Consider the following 20,355-nt stretch of genomic DNA (forward strand, 5'->3'; position numbering starts at 1 on the left):
ATTAGTGTGTCATTTTGACCAAGTTTCATTTTTTTGATTGGTTCTAAAAATGTATGCAACACACACACAGAATGACATGAAAGATCTGTGAAGGAGGATTTTGTATGTTTGTCATCCTCTGCGTCTGCGTCTCTGTTAGGAGGATGGCAGGTACGAAGGCCCTACACTAGCTCATGCCATTGAGCTGTTTGGTGGGCGGAGGTGGAACATGGGTACAGGCGGAGTGGAGACGTCTACCGCCCAGAAAAACAGCCCTCTGAGCATCAACGATAAGACCAAGAAGAAGAAGAAGGTCCTTGTCAGGGTCAGTACATAAGAAGGTTCATTCACCCTCTGGTCTTGATATATATCGATGTAGTTTCTAATACTGAACAGTTCCTTGTTTTTAACACGACGTGTTATGTTACAGGGAGACAGTGGGGATGCCACGGACGACGAGATGGTTTCCAGAAAAACCCGGAGCTGTAAGGAGGGACTGTATCGGAACGGGCCGGAGTCCGACAGCATCGACCAAGAAGATCCAGGTGACATTTTACAGAGCTATTTGAATTCAAACAAAGAATGACACATCTGTAGGTATATACCCAAGCAAAGGTTTCATATTTCAAAACCCCACAAACCTTCATTTAAAGAAGGAAATGTATCTTTTATTTATTTTTTTCCTCTTTGCCTCCGTAGAGGACAGCCTCCCTGGACCCTTCTCCCTCTCATCCAGTAAAAGCCCCGGATTGCTAGCCTCTTCCTCCTCCTCCTCCTCCTCTTCCTCCAGCATGGCCGGGTCCAACCACTCCCGCCCGCAATCTTCTCCGGTCCTCTCAGGAACTGCCAAGCCGCAGCCAGGGTATGTACCGTACTGTATACGAAGACCCGGAGGTGTGGAAGGTTTGACGTCTAAAACCCCCTTCGCTTTGCTGTGTGGCTCGTAGGGCTTGGAGCAGCAGGTCGTGGCACGGTCGGGGGAAAGGCTGCTTCAAAGGCTTCCAGAATCTCATGATTTCCGACAGCACGATGAGCTTCATCGAGTTTGTCGAGCTCTTCAAGTCATTCAGGTAAATATTAGCCTACATATATATATATATATATATATATATATATATACACACATGTTCTCTTCATCTCACTCCCTCCTGTTATATAATTGTTGTGTTGTTATCAATAGCACTTAAAAGACAGTATGTTAAAACTCATTCAACAAATGCTTCTCGAGGATATCATTCCCGGCACATTCTTCTCTGTATAATATTTAGCTTCTGTAATGTTTGTACCCGTCAAGTGAAAGGAAACAATGATAAGCACTGTGTTAACCACATACCAGTCCTCCTACATTTCTTACCTTGTCGTGCATCCTCTCATCTGCTGCCCAGTAGTTTCCTCTCAAATTCCAAACTTGCTCATGCAGAGAAAATGGAAGTAAATCCTGCTTATTTTCCCAAAGATGAGATCATTCTTTAGCCATCCCACCATTGTCTGTCCACTGGCTGATTGAAAACCCTTTTAAAATTCATCGGTTTGTTATCAAGGAACACAAATCCTAAAATAAACTGCTTAGGTGGGTAGAAGGAGACTAAATGTGCTGTTTCCTCCACAGTATCCGAAGCAGGAAGGACCTGAAGGAGCTGTTTGACACCTTTGCTGTCCCATGCAGTCGTTCGAGTCCAGAGTCTGCTCCTCTGTACACCAACCTCAGCATCGACGATAAAGACACAGGGCTACAGCCCGACCTCGGTAAAAGAACACATTCATTATATATTCTTAGTCAGTTCCTCTTTTTCATTCTTCCCTAACCTCTTCCTCTTTTCCAGACTTATTAACCCGCAATGGTTCCGACCTTGGCCTGTTTATCCGGACGAGGCAGCAGATGTCTGACAACCAGAGGCAGATCTCAGACGCCATCGCTGCGGCCAGCATCGTGACCAACGGGACAGGAGTGGAAAACGCGTCACTAGGCGTCTTGGGACTCACCATCCCTCAGCTCAATGACTTCCTGGTCAACTGTCAGAGGGAGCACCTGAGCTACGATGAGATTCTCAGCATTATACAGGTAGAGTACTTAAACAAATCTATTTAACATGAACTGGAGGGGAGAGATGGTGGAGATGGAGGCCTTATACCGTCGCTAGGGAGTGAGAGAACCATGTTTACCATATGAACGGATGAAAGAAACCTCAGACACAAGGAAGGAAAAGGGACTCCTGAGCAATAATGCAAATTGTTTTATGCTTTTCTCTCGCAGAGATTTGAGCCCTCGTCGAGCATGAGACAAATGGGTTGGATGTCATTTGAAGGCTTTGCAAGGTATAGAAACAAAAAAGACATTGAATATTCATGTCAGTACTGACACCCAATCAAAGCATATACTTAATTAGTCAAACAAGTCTCATCAGCATCCCTCTCTCCACACCAGGTTCCTGATGGACAAGGAGAACTTTGCCTCCCGTAATGAGGAATCCCAGAGGAACCCGGAGGAGCTGCAGTACCCTCTGTCCTACTACTACATCGAGTCCTCTCATAACACCTACCTGACTGGACACCAGCTCAAAGGAGAGTCCTCTGTTGAGCTGTACAGTCAGGTTAGTGAGCCTTTCACCGATCTGATTTGTGCATTTTAAATTTAATTTTAAATTTTCTGGACACATATCTCCTATTTTTGCTTCTTTTTTTTCCCACCAGGTGCTTCTGCAAGGCTGTAGGAGCGTCGAGTTGGACTGCTGGGATGGAGACGATGGCATGCCAGTCATTTATCACGGACACACGCTCACCACTAAAATACCCTTCAAGGTTAAACATTTTTTTTTTTTTAGTAAATCTCATTATTATTATTATTATTGGGTTCCTTTTTCGTCCGTTTTATTGTCTCATATTTGACTCGGAGGGCCGTTTCTGAGAATGAAATCTCTCCCATGATCCTCCAGGATGTGGTGGAAGCAGTCAACCGGTCCGCGTTTGTCAATTCAGACATGCCCGTCATCCTGTCCATAGAGAACCACTGCTCCCTTCCACAGCAACGCAAGATGGCTGAAATCTTCAAGGTATATGACGGCAGCTATGTCTGAAATTCAGAGCAAATATACAAGATATGAATTTACTTATCAGTGTGCATAGTCATGTATGTGATTAGTAACATAGTAACGTGTGTGTATAAAGATTTCACCGGTCAAATATGAAACTAATTAATTTGAATAACCTTTTTAAGAGTTTCAAGGTGGCTTGAAATCTAGAAGAGTAACATTACAACACTTGCTCTTTTATAGGTACTTTTTCCATTTTCAGCAAAACAGTGCTTTATGTTTAGGGAATTACATGAACCTACACCTTTTAAGTACTCTAGTGTTTGGCTAGGAATGAACAAGGGCAGGAATTCAATCGTTCTTTGTTTTCCGAGCCCAGATTTTCTCAGCTGATGAAGGCACTCGAACTGGCAGACTTCCAGCCAGAGGCTTGCTTTTCTAATCCTCGGGCGACAACTGTCCCTTTCTTTCGTCTTTTTTTAAGCTGCGTACAGTCCACACGTATCCAGGCACGACAGAAACATCATGGAATATCATCGAGCTTTCATCTAACACAACTTCCCAGCGTCCTGTCCTCTCTGGAGACGGACTTCTGAGTGACTCGATGAAAAAAAAAAAAAAGAAAAGAGTCTTTTATGTTGAGACAGCTCTTTGCCTCTGGCCAACTTACGTCACCACGGGCTTGTTTATGTTCAATGTTTGTGTTGATAAAAGCGCTCTTACTCTCCTCTCCTCCTCTGGCTTCACATTATATTGCGGTCTGCACCTCATATGATTTAGACACCGTTTATTGACTGCATCACGTTTTTTTGAATATTTATCCATTAGACGGTGATCGGGGAACGCCTCGTGACACGCTTCCTCTTTGAAAGCGACTTCAGCGATGACCCTCACCTGCCGTCGCCGCTGCAGCTTCGGGGGAGGATCCTCCTGAAGAACAAGAAGCTCAAAGCGCACCAGGCGCCGGTGGACATACTCAAACAGAAGGTCGTGAAGAAAGAAAGACTTCCTGCCCACACATACATAAACGTGTACATAATTTATATTTAGCAGGTAGCATTAGTGCGTTCAATATTTAGCTCTTGTTGATTAAAGTGCCGTCACATGAATAATAGATGCTAATGTGCTCAAACGTACACCTTCTGTACAACATCTTCACTAGCACACATTATGTGCTTCACTTCACATTAGATTCTCTGCAGATAAGAGCTTTTATAATTACAGGTAATGGATAGATATAGAGCAAACGTCAGATGTAGGTATATCTTTGTAAATATTAGTTCTGCTCCTTTTTTTTTTTGCATACAATTGCTCGCACTTTGCAACACTTGCAGTTTTCTTTGATTTTAACAGTGTTTGAACCCTTTGACAGGCTCACCAGCTGGCCCACATGCAGGCCCAGGCTAGCAACGGGTCACCAGGGGTCACTTCATCAGGCAACCACACCAATGAGGAAGAGGAGGAGGAAGAAGACGAGTACGACTACGACTATGAGTCTCTATCAGACGGTAAGGAGAACTGCAATGGAGACGATCTTCAACACAAAAACTTAAGTTCCAAGTAGATGTCTATGTCGTAACCCTTGAATCAGCTTCTGTTCACACTTTTATTCTGTTTTTTAATTTATTTTTAACTCTTAGTCTCTCTCTACTGGTGGTACTATATTCTCACTCCCTTCCTTTCCTATTTTATCTTGCCTGTTTTCCACTTAGCTGATGTCCTCACAGCCTCTACTGCCTCGTATGGCCTGGAAGGTAAATGCACGGCTCTGCTGCGCCTCTCTATGTACCAGTGTTTCCATCTAGTTTTGTTTTGCGGTGGTAGCTGTTGGTCTTTCGCTGATTCACTTTGTTCTTGGTCAAGTAACGACATTTTAAGTGGCTTCTTAGCTTTTGACCCTGGAATTGCGTTTTAAAGGGAAAATGATGGTTCCTTTTTGCAAATGTACTTGCTGTGGTTGTCTACCACTGCAGAATAACTACAGAGGAAACACTGGTATGTCGACATGCACTAGTGATCTGCATCATTGCTATAGACTGATTCCTGTATGTGCCTGCATACTGTAACAGCTGATAGCTTTCTGCTTTGTGTGGACGTCAGGTTATGTCCTGCTGCACTGTAGCCATGTATCGTGCATTGTAAGCAGCTGTTATATATATATATATATATATATATATATAATATATAATATATATTTTTTTTTTCTAATATATATATATATTTTTATATACCGGTATATATATTTTTTATATATATGTAAATATATATATATTTATACTTTTTTTCTTTTAATATATATATATATATATATATATATTTTCTAATATATATATATTTTTTTCTTATATATATATATTTATATATATATTTTAATATATATATTTCTATATTTTTTTTTTCTTATATATATATATATATATATATATATATATATATATATATATATATATATATATATATATATATATATATATATATATATATATATATATATATATATATATATATATGAAATATGTGAAATTAATATTCCCAGGGGTCTCACAGCCGACAACAAGAACAACACAACATTGTCTCGTATAGAAAGTAACAAGGCAACTAGCTTTGTAATGTGTATGCATATTTAAAATATACAAAAATACAAATAATAATGAATAAATAGATTTTTAAAAAGAATTAAGATAGGAATGCTTGGTATAATGTATACTTTTAAAATCACAGTTATGTAATTGCAGTAAAGCCACACACGCCCTTACCTCACAGCTTGCTACAGCAACATTTCTTGTGACTGCATATCTATAAAACATGTAATGTAAGCTTGCGTTTTTGTGCGTCTTCGTGTTTGCGTTGCTTGTTTTTTACAGTATTTGTTTTTTTAACGTTGCTACAGTTTATCTGCCACAACCGTCAGTCATTATTTAGAAACCTCTGCTGTAGTGCAGAACAGAGTCAAGGCAGGCACCTATTTTGACTGTCCTTATATATGTAGATATGTAATTATGAATGACATCCAAATTAGATTGTGTAGAAAAAATTTATTCATTTCATTCAGTGTCACTATGATTTCTCTTCCTCCCACAAACACATCACCTCCCTCGCTCCTCCCCTCCATACTGTATTTTGTCTATGACCTCGCCAGTAGCTGGGCAGGCTCATCAGGAAAACAAAACAAAGCCATCTGGTTTCTCAGGCCCTACGCTGCCCCCGCACTAAACAACAGACCAGGGGGAAACCACCCTGTCCTGGTCGCAGTCCCAGCACGGCTCTCTACGTATCCCTGCCCTCTGCTTGTCCCTGTCGGAAGAACTTACGGGGTCAAAGACCTTTTCAAAACCATTTCCCTTATCCAAACCTCCTCTGAGTGGCTCCGTTTGGATACTTCTCAGTGAGATATTAACCATTAATGAATACTCTCTGCCCTTTGATTGTCTCCATTTGACCCCACGTGCTTCCACTAAACATCAGCTGGCCCAGTAAATACAAACATTTGAGCACTAAGCTGCCAAGTTGCCACCATCGATTGTTTAACAGTAACTTCCTCCAGTCACAGTCTGGCCCGACTCACTTCTCTGGCTTCTGTCTTCAGGGTGACGTCCAGGGTCAACTTGACAAGTTTTCTGCCATAAAAAAGCTTCTGGATTTTCAAGCTGATATGTTTCTCTCTGTGTTTTTTGGCTTTGATAGAATGGGAGCAAAGGGGAGAACTCCCTACTTGTTGCTCCTCTTCACACTTGATAGACGTTGCTTTGAATATCAACGAGGAGGGGGCCTCTGTCGGCTTTTTGCTTGGCGAGCCTGCTCGTGGGCTCTGCGAGTAGTTTCTAATTATTCTGTAATTATCCCCACATGCTGTCAACTGAACTCTGAAGACACCGCCGTAGATAATTCAATTCAAATGTTGTCTGCTAATGCACATAAAGAAAGTGAATTGGAGATGGTGTGCAGGGAAAGAAATGTCCTGAAGGTGCAATCAACCTTTTGTTTATGGTTTAAAATCATGCCAATGCTAATTGGTGCTGCATATTTATCTGTTTGTTCATCACACTTGACTAACAAACGAAACGATTCCTGAGTGCTCTGTCAGATCCATTCTGCTCTACACACACACACACGCACACACACTAATTAACACCTGGGAGCTACTATAATTCATCGTGTTTCCTTAACAGATAACATCCTGGATGACAAGCCCGAGGGGAAGAGCTCTGCAGACAAAGAAGAGCAACCTGTTGATGAAATACCCAAGAGGATGAAGAAGTCTGAAAGCACCACGCAGAGCAAAGGAAAGGTAGGAGCTACAGTATCAAATATGAATATAGAAGAGAAGAGAAGCCCTTTTCAGAACCACTGGGTTAAAGCTTATATGCATTTTTTAAATTGAATTTGCCGATGATGTAAAAATGTGAAACCCGGCATGGAGGTATATAACCTCTTCTGCCCGTGTGTCTGTGAAGTTCAGCCTCCGCTCCAATAGCACATCACTGTCTCTTGAAGTGAAGAGTTAAGCGTGCTGTCCATGTCCTTTTGTCTCCTGCACCTGTAGGTGTTCGACATGGAGCTGGGCGAGGAGTTTTACCTTCCTCAGAACAAGAAGGAGAGTCGACAGATTGCCCAGGAGCTGTCCGACCTCATCATCTACTGCCAGGCTGTGAAATTCCCTGGTAAAAAAAAAACCACACAGTCTCTTTGTGACACACAGCTCTTCCTCTTTCTCTAACTTTTTCTCATAACATACATTTCCGAGTGTCTTCCTCTTCCTCAATATCTCCTTTGTTCCCCTGTCTTGTCCCCGTCTGATCCTCTCCCAGGTCAAACCTTTCCCCGTGCTTTTGAATTACTTCTTCATTGCAAGACATTTAATATCTCAGTGTTACACTCCATTCCTCTCCCACACTGGACACCCACAGAGATGACGAATCCCTTTCTCCCCATGGGAAAGATATGGTTACTTCACTGTTTTGTCAGTCCCAGAGCAGTACAACAAACAGCAGAGTTGTTGTACTTTAAGGAAATGTTTTTGGGACGTCCTGGAGTATAGTCAGTAACCCAGGTTCACATGTATCTGAGGGCTTTTATCACTTTCCTCTTTCCTACAGTTTGAACTCATGAAACGTCTCCTGTTCCCTCTTTATTATCATCTTTTTTCATTCCTTGCAAACATTTATCTGAAATATTTCCTTGTGTCCCTTAAATACCGACATCTTATCTCTTTCCTCCCTCAAGCGTCTTCTCTTCTCTTTTGCTTTACGTGACATTTGCCCTTATAAACGTGGCTGTGTTTCCACTGGTATTTTATTTGTTTACTGTTTACTGTTTCCAGGGACCTGAGATCTGAGAAAGAGAAGACAGACAGACACACAGACACACAGACAGACAGACACACAGACACACAGACAGACACACAGACAGACAGACAGACACACAGACAGACACACAGACAGACAGACACACAGACACACAGACACACAGACAGACAGACAGACACACAGACAGACAGACAGACACAGAGACAGACACACAGACACACAGACACACAGACAGACAGACACACAGACACACAGACAGACAGACACACAGACACACAGACACACAGACAGACAGACACACAGACACACAGACAGACAGACACACAGAGACAGACACAGAGACAGACACAGACACAGACACAGAGACAGAGACAGACAGACAGACACACAGACACACAGACACACACACACAGACAGACAGACAGACAGATAGACAGACACAGAGACAGACAGACAGACAGACAGACAGACACAGAAACAGACAGACAGATAGACAGACACAGAGACAGACAGACAGACAGAGACACACAGACAGACAGACAGACACACAGACAGACACACAGACAGACACACAGACAGGCAGTTGCTGTCTGCGGTCTGAAGTGGTTGCACGCTACTTCTTCTTAAAACTTGTCTTCATTTAAATCGTCTTAAAAAGTACTCAGCGTTCAGAAAATGCATGCATGGCACATATTTAGCTCTTTAAAAAGGAGACAAAGATTTGATACCAACTAGGAAACGGCTCATTATTAACAGTATTTAAATGTGTTCATTCATTTAAGGACATTAGTCTTATTTACCATAACAAACAACACATTTGCACAGAATACTGGAAGAATAGGGAACAGAAACTGGCTTGTTTTTAAAGTCATAAACATCTTTATTTGCTAACCTTTCTTCAAATAATACATAACTTTAAAATCGCTGCTATTAGCTCTAATCCTCTGGGCTCATTAAAACAAATGCACTTGGAGTGACGCCTGGGAGGGACGAGACCAAAGTCCTCATTATGATGGAAAGTGACGGCATTTAGAAGAAATGATTTCTGGATGTTTGAGAAGCAATTTGCGAGATACTGATGTCATGAGTGTGTTGTCTCCCGTCTGTCTGCGTTGCATTATTGACCACTTTCCTCCGTCTGCCTCTTGTGTGTGTGTGTGTGTGTGTGTGTGTGTGTGTGTGTGTGTGTGTGTGTGGGAACACAGGCCTGTCCACGTTGTCTCCAGCCAGCTCTGGCAGAGGGAAGGACCGGGGAAAGAGCAGGAAGTCCATATTTGGAACGGCTCCCGCTCCGACTCTGACCCAGAGCCGCACCCCTGGGAAAGGTACGCAGGGCCAGGAGTGTGTGTGTGTGTGTGTGTATATCAGTATGTGTATTATTGTTCCATTTGTAGGTGTGTGTGTGTCAAAGATATTTTTGAAAATGGGTGAAAAGCAAATCAAACGATTTGATTGCACAAGCAGCCGAACAGTCGCCGCAGTGCAAAGCAGGCGAACAACATATGTCACGAAAGGTTAGAAGTGATTAATAAGGATTATTTCTTGTCCCCCCCCCCCCCCCTCCCCCACGGGACAGAGTCACAGTTTAAAAGCATTTGTTATGGCTGTGTGTGAAACAATGCGAGCCGGCACGTTGTGATGAAGTGAATACTCCCTTAGTGTTGTTGCCAGGAAGGAGTTGAGTTTTTCTTACTACTATTAAGCACTTAAGAGCTACCAAAGAATTATTATTCAGTTTGAAAACGTGCGTGCGACAAAGTAAACGATAACCCTGAACGATGACATTTATAGTCCAGAGCTGCTCTGGCTCGTCACGGAGGACCCCCACCCCTTTGAAACGTCTCTCTCTCTCTCTGTCCTCCCTCTAGGTGGAGCTGAGCGGCTGAGCTGGGAGGAACAGCAGACGTCTCCCGTCCTCAACCACCCCACCTCTCTCAGCGCCATCATCCGCACGCCCAAGTGCTACCACATCTCCTCCGTCAACGAGAACGCCGCCAAGCGCCTGTGCCGCCGCTACTCTCAGAAGCTGATCCAGCACACGGTGTGCCAGCTGCTCAGGACGTACCCGGCAGCCACCAGGATAGACTCGACAAACCCGAACCCTCTGCTTTTCTGGCTGCACGGCATCCAGCTGGTGGCACTCAACTACCAGACTGATGGTGAGGAGAGACGCCGTTTCCTCTTTGTACACACACACACACACACACACACACACACACACACACAAGCAAATACTACTCACAAAGTCCTTTTCCTTGTCCCAAATAGTAGTTGGTGGAAGATAAAGGAGTTCTGCTCTCCTCCATGATGCTCCTCCTGTGTGATGCAATAGAAAGTAACACCGAGGCCTCATTTGCATGATAATGTGATCTTCTTTCACAACTTTACAAACCTTTTGAAAAGAGAGGCTTCGATTCAAAGCAGCCCATTTTACACAGGGGAAATCGATTTCTCAAATAACGTTCGAGTAGTGCGTTGTTTGTTTGTTTGTTTTGTTTGTGTTATATCTTTGAAGAGCGACGGATCAAATGATCTCTCATCGCGCTGTCTTTTAAGGGATTATTGATCCCAAGGTGCTCCACTGCTCATTTGTCTCTAAATATCTTCTCCCCCGTCTGTCTTTCTCTTACAAATTGTTCCTTCTTTCTACCTCACTCTGTCTTGATGTCTGTTTCTAGTGGTTTTTCCTTCGTCTCTGCGTCTCCAGAAGTTCTCTCCTGTCTGTGTTCGCCGTCTGAACTCTTGACAGATGAAGTTATTTCCTCTGAAAGTCATATCACATGAAGAAGATCTCTCGTCCTCCTCTGTCGTTTTCTGGTTTGATACTTGTCTCACTCTCTTGTTTTTCAAATCACCCCCCCCCCCCCTCCCCCCCATTTACAAAACATAGTCCTCCAGTTGTGTGTAAGTAGACACTTTACATGTCGTTTTTTGTTTATAGGACACACCCAAAAAAACAACCGAAGTCGCTGCAGTTCACAAACGCAGACTGGATCTTCGTCTTTAATATGTATTTTGCTGATACCTTCAAGGTGCAGTCGAGGTTTATGACTAGTATTACTAATATTATTACCTCTTCCTCTCCTTCCCAGACTTGCCCATGCAGCTGAACACAGCTCTGTTTGAGGCCAACGGCGGCTGTGGCTACGTCCTGAAGCCGGCGGTGCTGTGGGACCGTAGCTGTCCGCTCTATCAACAGTTCTGTCCGATGGAGAGGGATGTGGAGAAAATGAGCCCCGCCGTCTATTCCCTCACTGTGAGTTAAGCTCTTTTATACCGGCGGTTTGAATCTCAGAAGTGCTGCGTATTAATCATAACATCGGGGTTTACTTTTGACAATTTTTCTAATTTTTTACAAAAACTAAATGCATATTTTTTTTTAAAGTCTCCAGAATATTTAATATTAATTTATAGCATGATTTGAATGGTGCCCTTTCTGGAATCTGTTTTGTATCCTTCGTTAACCTGCAAAGACTCCTCAGTGCTCATATTAGGTCTGTGAAGGTGTGTTTGGACAGTTTTATTATGAAATGGTCTGGTTGTGCTTTCATTATCTGACAGCTATGACCTCTATATACAAGTGATTGAGAACAGGACCCCCCCCCCCCCCCCCCCCTCCTCCTCCTGTTTCCACTGTCAGCATGTATTGTTCTGTCTCTGCTTTTACAGAAGACGTTAGAAGTTACAGAAGCAGACGCTTAACTGCATTCGTCAAACTCCAACTGGGAAAAGTTTATTTCATGTCATGACGAAACATAAACGTTGGTATGAAAGTGAACCGCATCTCAACAAGTCACCGCGCACAAAACTGTTGACATGAAGTGGTCATTTATGCATTTAGGTGTGCGATGAAGTCACAATCAGATCATGTTGAAACGTTGCTGCCTTTAATTAAAGCGTTTATTTACACTGACGTTCAAGATCATCTGTGAGGTTCAGATGATCTGCTCTGAGACATCATGGACACTGATCTGGAGTGTAAACACGAGGGATGATCTCACACACGCTTTATGAGTGTGTGTGTGTGTGTGTGTGTGTGTGTGTGTGTGTGTGTGTGTGTGTGTGTGTGTGTGTGTGTGTGTGTGTGTGTGTGTGTGTGTGTGTGTGTGTGTGTGTGTGTGTGTGTGTGTGTGTGTGTGATGGTGAAATACGGTCTGTTGGCAGGTCAAAGTGACTTCACTGACTTGGGTTTTCATCCAAAAACTCCGCTTGATTTAGTGACAGTGCAAACGTGTAAAAAGAATGTGAACTGCGAGTGTAGTTCATACTCTGTAGTGTATTGTTACCCACTAATCCTCACACCTCCTGCGTCTTCTTGTTCCTCTCAGATTGTCTCCGGTCAGAACGTTTGTCCCGTTAACAGCGCTGGCAGCCCCTGTATTGAAGTGGATGTTCTGGGCATGCCCATCGACAGCTGCCACTTCCGCACCAAACCCATCCACCGCAACACCCTCAACCCCATGTGGAGCGAGCACTTCCAGTTCACCGTCAACTTTGAAGAGCTGTGCTTCCTGCGCTTCGCCGTCGTGGAGAACAACAGTTCCCAAACGACTGCGCAGAGGACTCTGCCTCTGAAGGCCCTCAAGCCAGGTAGGGAGTCTGCGACAAGTAACCGTGAGCAAAGATGCATCGAACCTGTCTGCAGATATTAAAGCTCTTGTTGTGTGTTTCAGGTTACAGACATGTCCAGTTGAGGACGCAACATAATGAACCTCTGGAAGTGTCCAGTTTGTTTATCTACAGCCGCAGAATAGAGGAAGGTCCAACAGGGGGCGCTAACTCCCTCATCCCTGGTAAGACCCGGCAGCTCTCTAAGTTCTGAGGTTGCAGGGGTTTGGGGGTTACATTTGATGCTGTAGCTGTTCTTTAAACAGCATTAATAACCCGACGATATGTTTCATTAATAACCGGCCGCCTTGCACCTCTCTGCTCTCCACACAGCTGTTCAGTTCGGAGGAGAAACATGCGTCGCAGCAGCACAGGGTGACGGTGTACGGAGCTCCGGGCCCTGAACTCTTCACCGTGTTCTGTGTCACAGAGCAGACGACCGCCAAACAGCTGCTGGACACGGTTAGTTACTTCAGAAGTAAAAGACTCAGCAGGAGGAAGTCCACACAGAGAGTTGGAGATTTTTAATTTGTGGTATTGTGTCGCGTTGTAGGTCGTAGCATCTGCAGGAAACCCGTCAGAGTACTTCCTCTGCGAGGAGAAGGTTCCTCTGTTGAAGGAGCGCAGCGAGGTGAAGCGCTGTGCTCAGCATCGTCCTCTAGCGCCCGAGGAGGAGGTGGTGAGACTCGTCTCCAGCTGGAACTCTGAGGAGGGATACGTGGGGAGGATCTGCCTCAAGACGAGAGAGGAGGTAGACCCAGAGGCAAACTTAGTACAAACATTTCAACTGATCTCAGATCTTATTTGTATTAACTGATTTATCTGTTGAATGATTTAAACTTTACACTTTAATCTGTGTTTACGTCATTATTAACTGTTAACTCGATGAAGTACCACAGAGAGCACCTGATGCACACTTCATCATGTAGACTATGGCTCCCTCTTGTGGCCGTCTGAAGTAAATACTAATGTATTAACTCTGCACTCTGCTCTCAGAGGGGACGGTAGGTTACGTTAAAGCAGCTACATTTAGTACTCTTGTTTGTAATCTGGGATTCTGCCACATATTTTTACCGTGCAGTTTTTATTCTCGCAGAACTTGAACGAGAAGAACTCCGTGCTGGAGGGAGAGGAGGAGGTGACTCTGGGAGGTAAAGAAGGAGCAGCAGCAGCAGAGGACGATATGTTCTTTGTCCAGGTCCATGAAGTTTCCCCAGAACAGCCGCACACTGTGATCAAGGCGCCGCGCTACAGCACTGCTCAGGACATCATACAGCAGGTGAGCAGAGGAATGCACCTGATGAGAAAGTTATTGAAGCTGGTTTGAAACTTTGCAAGCACTAACTTTAACTTCTCTCTCATACCCTTCTCTGTGTGTCCGGCCAGACTCTGTCAAAGGCCAAGTATTCCTACAGTATTCTATCCAACCCCAATCCATGCGACTACGTCCTGATGGAGGAAGTGACGAAGGACGCCGGCTCTAAGAAGTCCTCCACCGCCAAGCCGCTGCAGCGCGTGCTGCTGGATCACGAGTGCGTCTACCAGGCTCAGAGCCGCTGGCGGGGCGCGGGAAAGTTCATTCTTAAATTCAAAGAGCAGGTAGCTCGAAACACGCCGACCCATTTCCAACGCTAGAGATTTGTAGTGTTTCTCCTCGCGCTCATTTCATATTTATGTGCTTTCCGCACTTTTTTCCGACTTTGTATGTGCTCGCAAGATCTCTGACTGTCTCACTAACGTGTTGTTTTGCGCTCGCCATTGTATTTTAACACCCGCATGATTGTATGTGCTTTTCAACCTGTCGCTGCTTCACTTTGTCGCTCAGTGTGTTTCTGTAAATGCTTCATCAGCTCATCTTGTTCTAATGTTTCCATATGTTGAATGTCACTATTTATTTTCTTTATTAAACACCTTTCTTTACACTCGAGGCCTTTTGTGCCGACATGTTTGTAAGTAAAGATATTTCTGCCTCGTTGAATAAAAGTTTAATGAACTTTTAAGTTTAGTTTCTTTCTTTTAAATAATTAACGAGAGAGACGAGACGGATCAACGCACAGACGGAAGACGACACGCGCGTTTCTGTTTGCTCTTTCTGTAACCATCTTTTGTTTCTTCTTTTGCTTCCAGGTGGTGCGGGAAGACAAAAAGAAAGTCATTTCCTTCGCCAGCGAGCTGAAGAAGCTGACTAGTCGCAGCCGCAGCATGACGACTGGCGGGGGAGTGGACGGTCCTGCCCAGAGTAAGGATGATAGAGCTGCATGCTGTGTGGCTCTGACAGAGCTCCAGGAGTGAGGCTCACACTCGTGCCTGCTGTCTGTGCATGGGAAGACAACAGAGGTACCGTATGTTGTCTCTAACACCTAACATCACAACTGTTGTGATCAAATTGGGAGAGCAGGTTATGTGTGTTTGTAAGTACGAAGTGTAAAAACTAGAGTTGGGTTTTGAATTTGGGGATTTTATTTTGAAGTGCATGAAACTCACTTTTCTTCTCACAACTAGAAAAACTAAATGCTAAAGATAGAAAGACATGTGGACGCTAAACAAGTTGTTAGCTCCCGACACACACGGTATGTATGCAGGGAGCTAACAAATCCTCCTTATTGAGCGTCCAGCACGACTTGTGTTTGTATGAATGTTCGGATGTACTTCAGAGTTATCATGAATTGTTTACATTATTATGTCCACCTATAATATTTTATTTCATCCGTTGTATTTGACAGACGTCCTCACTTTGCGGTGTGGCTACAATTCATTATGTTATTATTACTGAGTCTTCTTAATCTGTGATCCTCTGCAGGGTATCTGTCTGCAGGGCTGAAGGCGTGGGTGGCAGAGGGCAGGGTGGGGGCAGGAATGTTCCTACAGACCTCCTCCTCCTCCTCCTCCTCCTCCTTTAGGGAGCAACTCCAACAGGTGCACCTGCCCACCTCCTCTCTGACCCCCTCGGCCTGGAAGCTTTACCTGCTGAGGAACTGGAAGATCCACAAATGAAGTCCAGAGAGAGAGAGAGAGACTCTACTTCTAAACTTAGAGGATTCTGCTTTACGTAAGAAGGCGATGGCGTCCGACACACTGTGGGATTCTGGGATACGCTCCTCTGGAAGACCCTGAAGGAGTTTGACCCTGAGGGAGTTTGACCCTGAAGGAGTCTGACCCTGAAGGAGTCTGACCCTGAAGGAGTCTGACCCTGAAGGAGTTTGACCCTGAAGGAGTCTGACCCTGGGAGTCTGACCCTGAGAGTCCTGACCCTGAAGGAGTCTGATCCGTCTGACCCTGACCCTGAAGGAGTCTGACCCCGCCTTGCGTTAGTTGAGCAAGTGGAGGAACGGGATTCAGGCCTTCAGCCTTTTTTGCTTGGTTCGAAAGATGGACAGGAGTTTCTCCCGGCGTCCCGCGTGCGGGGAGCAGGAAGCTCCGGCTCCATCTTGGTTTATTGGTTGTTGTGCGGCTCCACAGAGAGTCCGGAGAACCAGAGGCAGCTGCTGTTATTGAAGTCGTCGGGTCTGTGATCAGGGGCACAAAGTATTCCTTCTCTTACCAATAAAAAGGAGCACTTCCCTGAGTCACATTCAAAAGATGAAGATGTATGAGTGCCAGTTTTCTTTATCTCCCAAAAACGACACCACAAGGAGGGGCTGCAAACTGAGTTTAGAGAACCACAAGAGTTCATCGAGTGTCCTCGGAGAGGCTGCAGTTTGCTATAGGATGGGCTGTGTAATGCTTTTGGTTCTTGGTAAGTTTGTAAACTATTCCCTTTCTGGTGTGGCACACAGGAAGCACAGAGCAGACAGAGGGAGATCTGCTGGTTGTAAAAAACAAAAATAAAAAAGGAAAGAGAGATGTAGGAGGTGAAACAGTTCTTCTCTCTTTCTCAGGTATGGGCTCTTTTATTCCTGAGGGCTTTGTGAAGGAGGCTGACAAGCTGGCTTGTTTGGTTCTTTTCTTACTGTTCCACTTTCACAGTACTGTAAGGGCACCTTTTGGGCAACAAAGCGTGAGCGACATGTTCAGATATTCTGTAGTAGAATGCTTTTCTTGGACACTAATGTCCTCAAAGGACGTACGCGGACAGCATTTTAAGGCAGTGTAGCTGTGCAATCTTAACTTGTACACGGGCAAATGTGAAACAACTTCTTATCACTGTGATTTATTATGAGGTCGCTCGTCTATGTTGCCTTAAAATGTTGCAACGCTGCCCCTTTAACTGTTGGTAACTCTGTGGCTGTAACCCTGAGGACGATCTGCGGCTGGTTCAACAAAGGATTTTAATTCCGTCATCACTAATCATGATGTTAACGAGCATCAATAAGATGTATTTATAGTCGTTTTGTTTTAGGAATGCTGCTTTTAGCTTGGACAGGGTTGACATTTGACCAATTCAAAGCTTTACCTCGAGTATTTTAAACATTGGAAGGAGTGAAAGTTTTCACCTTTACCGAAATAAATTGACATTTAATTCCAGGTTTCTGTCCTTGACCGTTTTAGAAAGTATTGAGGTTCAGTACCCAGGTCTAATGGGAACAGTGCTAAACATGTAAACACTTAAGGGAACTAAAACGATTTCCTCCTTTATATGAATGAAATGATGATTTTAGCTCTAAGATCCTTTGGAGACAAACAGCCGACTCGTCTTCAAACAGCATTTTGCACATTTAGTTTTTCCTTTGCTGTCGTCGTCAGTGTTTTTCTGTTGCTGTCTGATAAACGACAGAAACATTGAATTGTTATGAGATGGTTAAAAGTTTTGTTTTTTTCATATTTATTACTTTTCATTTTGGCCCAGTAGCGAATTTAGTTTTGAGGAAAGGACAAGTTTGGATTGTTTTAATAACTCTAAAATCTGCTTCATTGGCCTACATGGACTCTTCCTGGTTTTGAACGCAGTACCTTTATATACGAGCAGCATCGATGGATTGTCAGTAACGATTGTCGGCTTTTCTTTAGTTCTACTTACTGCTCACTTCAATTTTCTTTCACAATTCACTCAACGTTGATTCACTCGGGGCCACTTTCCTCCTTTTTTTCTGTTTTGATTTGAAGTTGTTGATTCAGTTTAGATCATTTTTTTTAATCTGGTATAGTTGTATTTGGTATTTCAGTTATTAATACATAGATATTCCCTCTAGTGTCGTCGTGCGGATCCTCGAGGAGCCCACTAAAACTCAACTGAAAATGAGTTTTGTGCGTCGTTAAACTGAAAATAATCTGGGGTTAAGGATAAATGATATGTAATGAGGTACATTTGCTTATTTTTAACCCACATTCACAACATAAAACTTATCATTTGAAAGCAGCTTTCTAAAAGTACAGTCACCAAGTACAATGCTTTTAAAAATGTCACACTCCACACAAATGGTGTGTGTCCTTTTACTTTCATTTGTCTTGAAGTAAAACTTAATGATATTTGACTTTTAGTGCAATAAGTTCTTTAAGTTTCCTTCACACACAAAGCTTATGTTTCGTTATTTGGTAATGCGGTAGGACGGTCCCAAAGGCCAGAAACCACAACTCTACTTACAACTACCGAGTGAAATCAGCTGATAGATCTATGTGAAAGTCCACTGACTTTAAACAGAAAGGGACATGTTCTGTTCATGTAAATGTGTAATCTGAGTATCTGTATCTCTAGTTTTCCTTCTTTCTAACCTGTAGACCTCATTTCTGAATGTAACATTTCTTAATGTGTTGAACCTGAGACAAGTGTGTGTGTTTGAATGTTATTTATTATAATGTGAAGCCCTGGTAGGCGATTTATCTGTTGTATCGTTTCCTGTAAGTAGTTTTAAGTGTTATTTTTTTATTTATTTCGATATGCGAGAAGATAAACTCTCCACTGCCCTAAACTTTAGTCAAACTTACTTTTACGTGTAAAGTATTCCGTATAGAATCCATATGTCCGGCATGTTAGTCTGCAGTACACAGCGGCATCTTTTAATGCCTTTTATTTCATTTAGTTTTCACAAATGTGGATAAAAGTTGACTCTTTGAAACTTTGTCCAAACATTTTTTTTGAAAATATTTTTGCTGTATTGGTTATATCCGCTGAGACATGTGTGTTTCATCATTAGCACTCTGTTGTTTCCATAAAATGTGCAGTATACCCTTTAACATCCACTATCCGTGTTATGACGTGTACAAGTGAACTTTTGTCTATTTACTTGAATTTTTAAATGGATGAGAATTGGTGGATTTGTCATATACCAGATCACAATGCAAATAAATAGTACTTACTGTTGCTCTGTGTGTGTGTGTGTGTGTGTGTGTGTGTGTGCGTGAGTGTGACCAGCTGCACCGACTACATGACAACAAGAAAACCACATCTAGTAATTTGTTGTTTACTAACAATGTTGTGACACAAGATCAAAGAGCGAAAGAGTTTTTAAAAAGTAAACTGTTGGAAACAAACCTCGGCGAGGACATAATCAGTTGTTTTCGTTTGCCAGAAAGAAACGATTCTGAGCCTTAATGACGAGTTTCCCAGCGGTGAACTGTCCCGTCACATGAAGACGACACGTGTCCGTGCCGCTACACGTCTGTACTGCGTTGTTAATCGTAGCTGCATTTCCTCAGTTCAATCTCTTTGTAACTAACCGTCAAATATTTCGATAATGCAAACGTTTTTACTCGACTGGATGAAGATAAACTGACTTTTTAATGACACACTATGACTTTCTTGTGACATGCTAAACTTTGTCCTTATTGACATTTGTATGACCTTTTGTTAGATGCATTCTGCAGGCACCAATTGGCCTAAAACTGGTCATACAAGTACATGTAGTAAAATTGTAGTTATTGTACTAAATGCTCCTTTATGAGTTGTGCAAACTCTCCTACTTATTAAACTAAATAAACTATTATTAACCCCTCTTGGATTAGCTGGAAAATGCAATACCACTTGTTACAAGTCAAAGAATGGCCCATTTCAGAATAATGTACATTATTATTGATTTATAATTGTGATGCGTTAATGTGAACATTACTTCAGTGCTGCAGTTAGTAATGGTGGGGCTTATTTTGTACAATATATACTGCCGGGTACCAAGAGAGGAATAAAATCTTATCTTTATCCATAATAATTTGCATTATATTTCGTATTATTAATATAAACCCCCTGGAGTAAAACGTAGAATATTTCCCTCTGAATTGTAGAAGTATACAAGTATAAAGTAGCAGAAACCTTTGAGTACAGTACTTTAGTAAATGTACTTTAGGTGCTTCTCATTCACACGATGAATAAATGACACCATGTGATCACTACATCGCTAAAACAAAAGAAGAAAGCAAACTTAATGTTCATCGCTGTCTGCACATTTGCATCGCAGCCCGTCAGCAAACTGCATCTCAAATCATCTGTAAAAAAAAAAAAAAAAAAACTTAATACATCAGCTTTTCTTTTTGGGGGCCGAAATTCACTTTTCAACCTAATTTCA

At 42.9% G+C, this 20,355-nt stretch overlaps 1 protein-coding gene across 1 annotated transcript in view; it reads left to right on the top strand.

Moving 5' to 3' along the window:
* Positions 1-19,161, top strand: part of plce1 (phospholipase C, epsilon 1) — a 75,512-nt gene extending 56,351 nt beyond the window's left edge. The window contains 26 exon segments of the mRNA XM_029456459.1: positions 140-304; positions 410-524; positions 679-841; positions 927-1,049; positions 1,589-1,725; positions 1,803-2,041; positions 2,234-2,295; positions 2,405-2,570; positions 2,671-2,778; positions 2,913-3,029; positions 3,837-3,995; positions 4,381-4,516; positions 7,178-7,296; positions 7,552-7,669; positions 9,520-9,639; positions 10,183-10,473; positions 11,407-11,570; positions 12,643-12,904; positions 12,988-13,091; positions 13,093-13,107; positions 13,256-13,384; positions 13,476-13,673; positions 14,019-14,201; positions 14,309-14,521; positions 15,050-15,259; positions 15,723-19,161. Of these exon segments, the coding sequence (XP_029312319.1) occupies positions 140-304; positions 410-524; positions 679-841; positions 927-1,049; positions 1,589-1,725; positions 1,803-2,041; positions 2,234-2,295; positions 2,405-2,570; positions 2,671-2,778; positions 2,913-3,029; positions 3,837-3,995; positions 4,381-4,516; positions 7,178-7,296; positions 7,552-7,669; positions 9,520-9,639; positions 10,183-10,473; positions 11,407-11,570; positions 12,643-12,904; positions 12,988-13,091; positions 13,093-13,107; positions 13,256-13,384; positions 13,476-13,673; positions 14,019-14,201; positions 14,309-14,521; positions 15,050-15,214 (3,771 nt within the window). The 3' untranslated portion in view covers positions 15,215-15,259; positions 15,723-19,161.
* Positions 19,162-20,355: the final 1,194 nt, after the last annotated feature.

The sequence above is a fragment of the Cottoperca gobio genome, chromosome 19 (genome assembly GCF_900634415.1).
Source record: "Cottoperca gobio chromosome 19, fCotGob3.1, whole genome shotgun sequence".
Taxonomy (NCBI): Eukaryota; Metazoa; Chordata; class Actinopteri; order Perciformes; family Bovichtidae; genus Cottoperca; species Cottoperca gobio.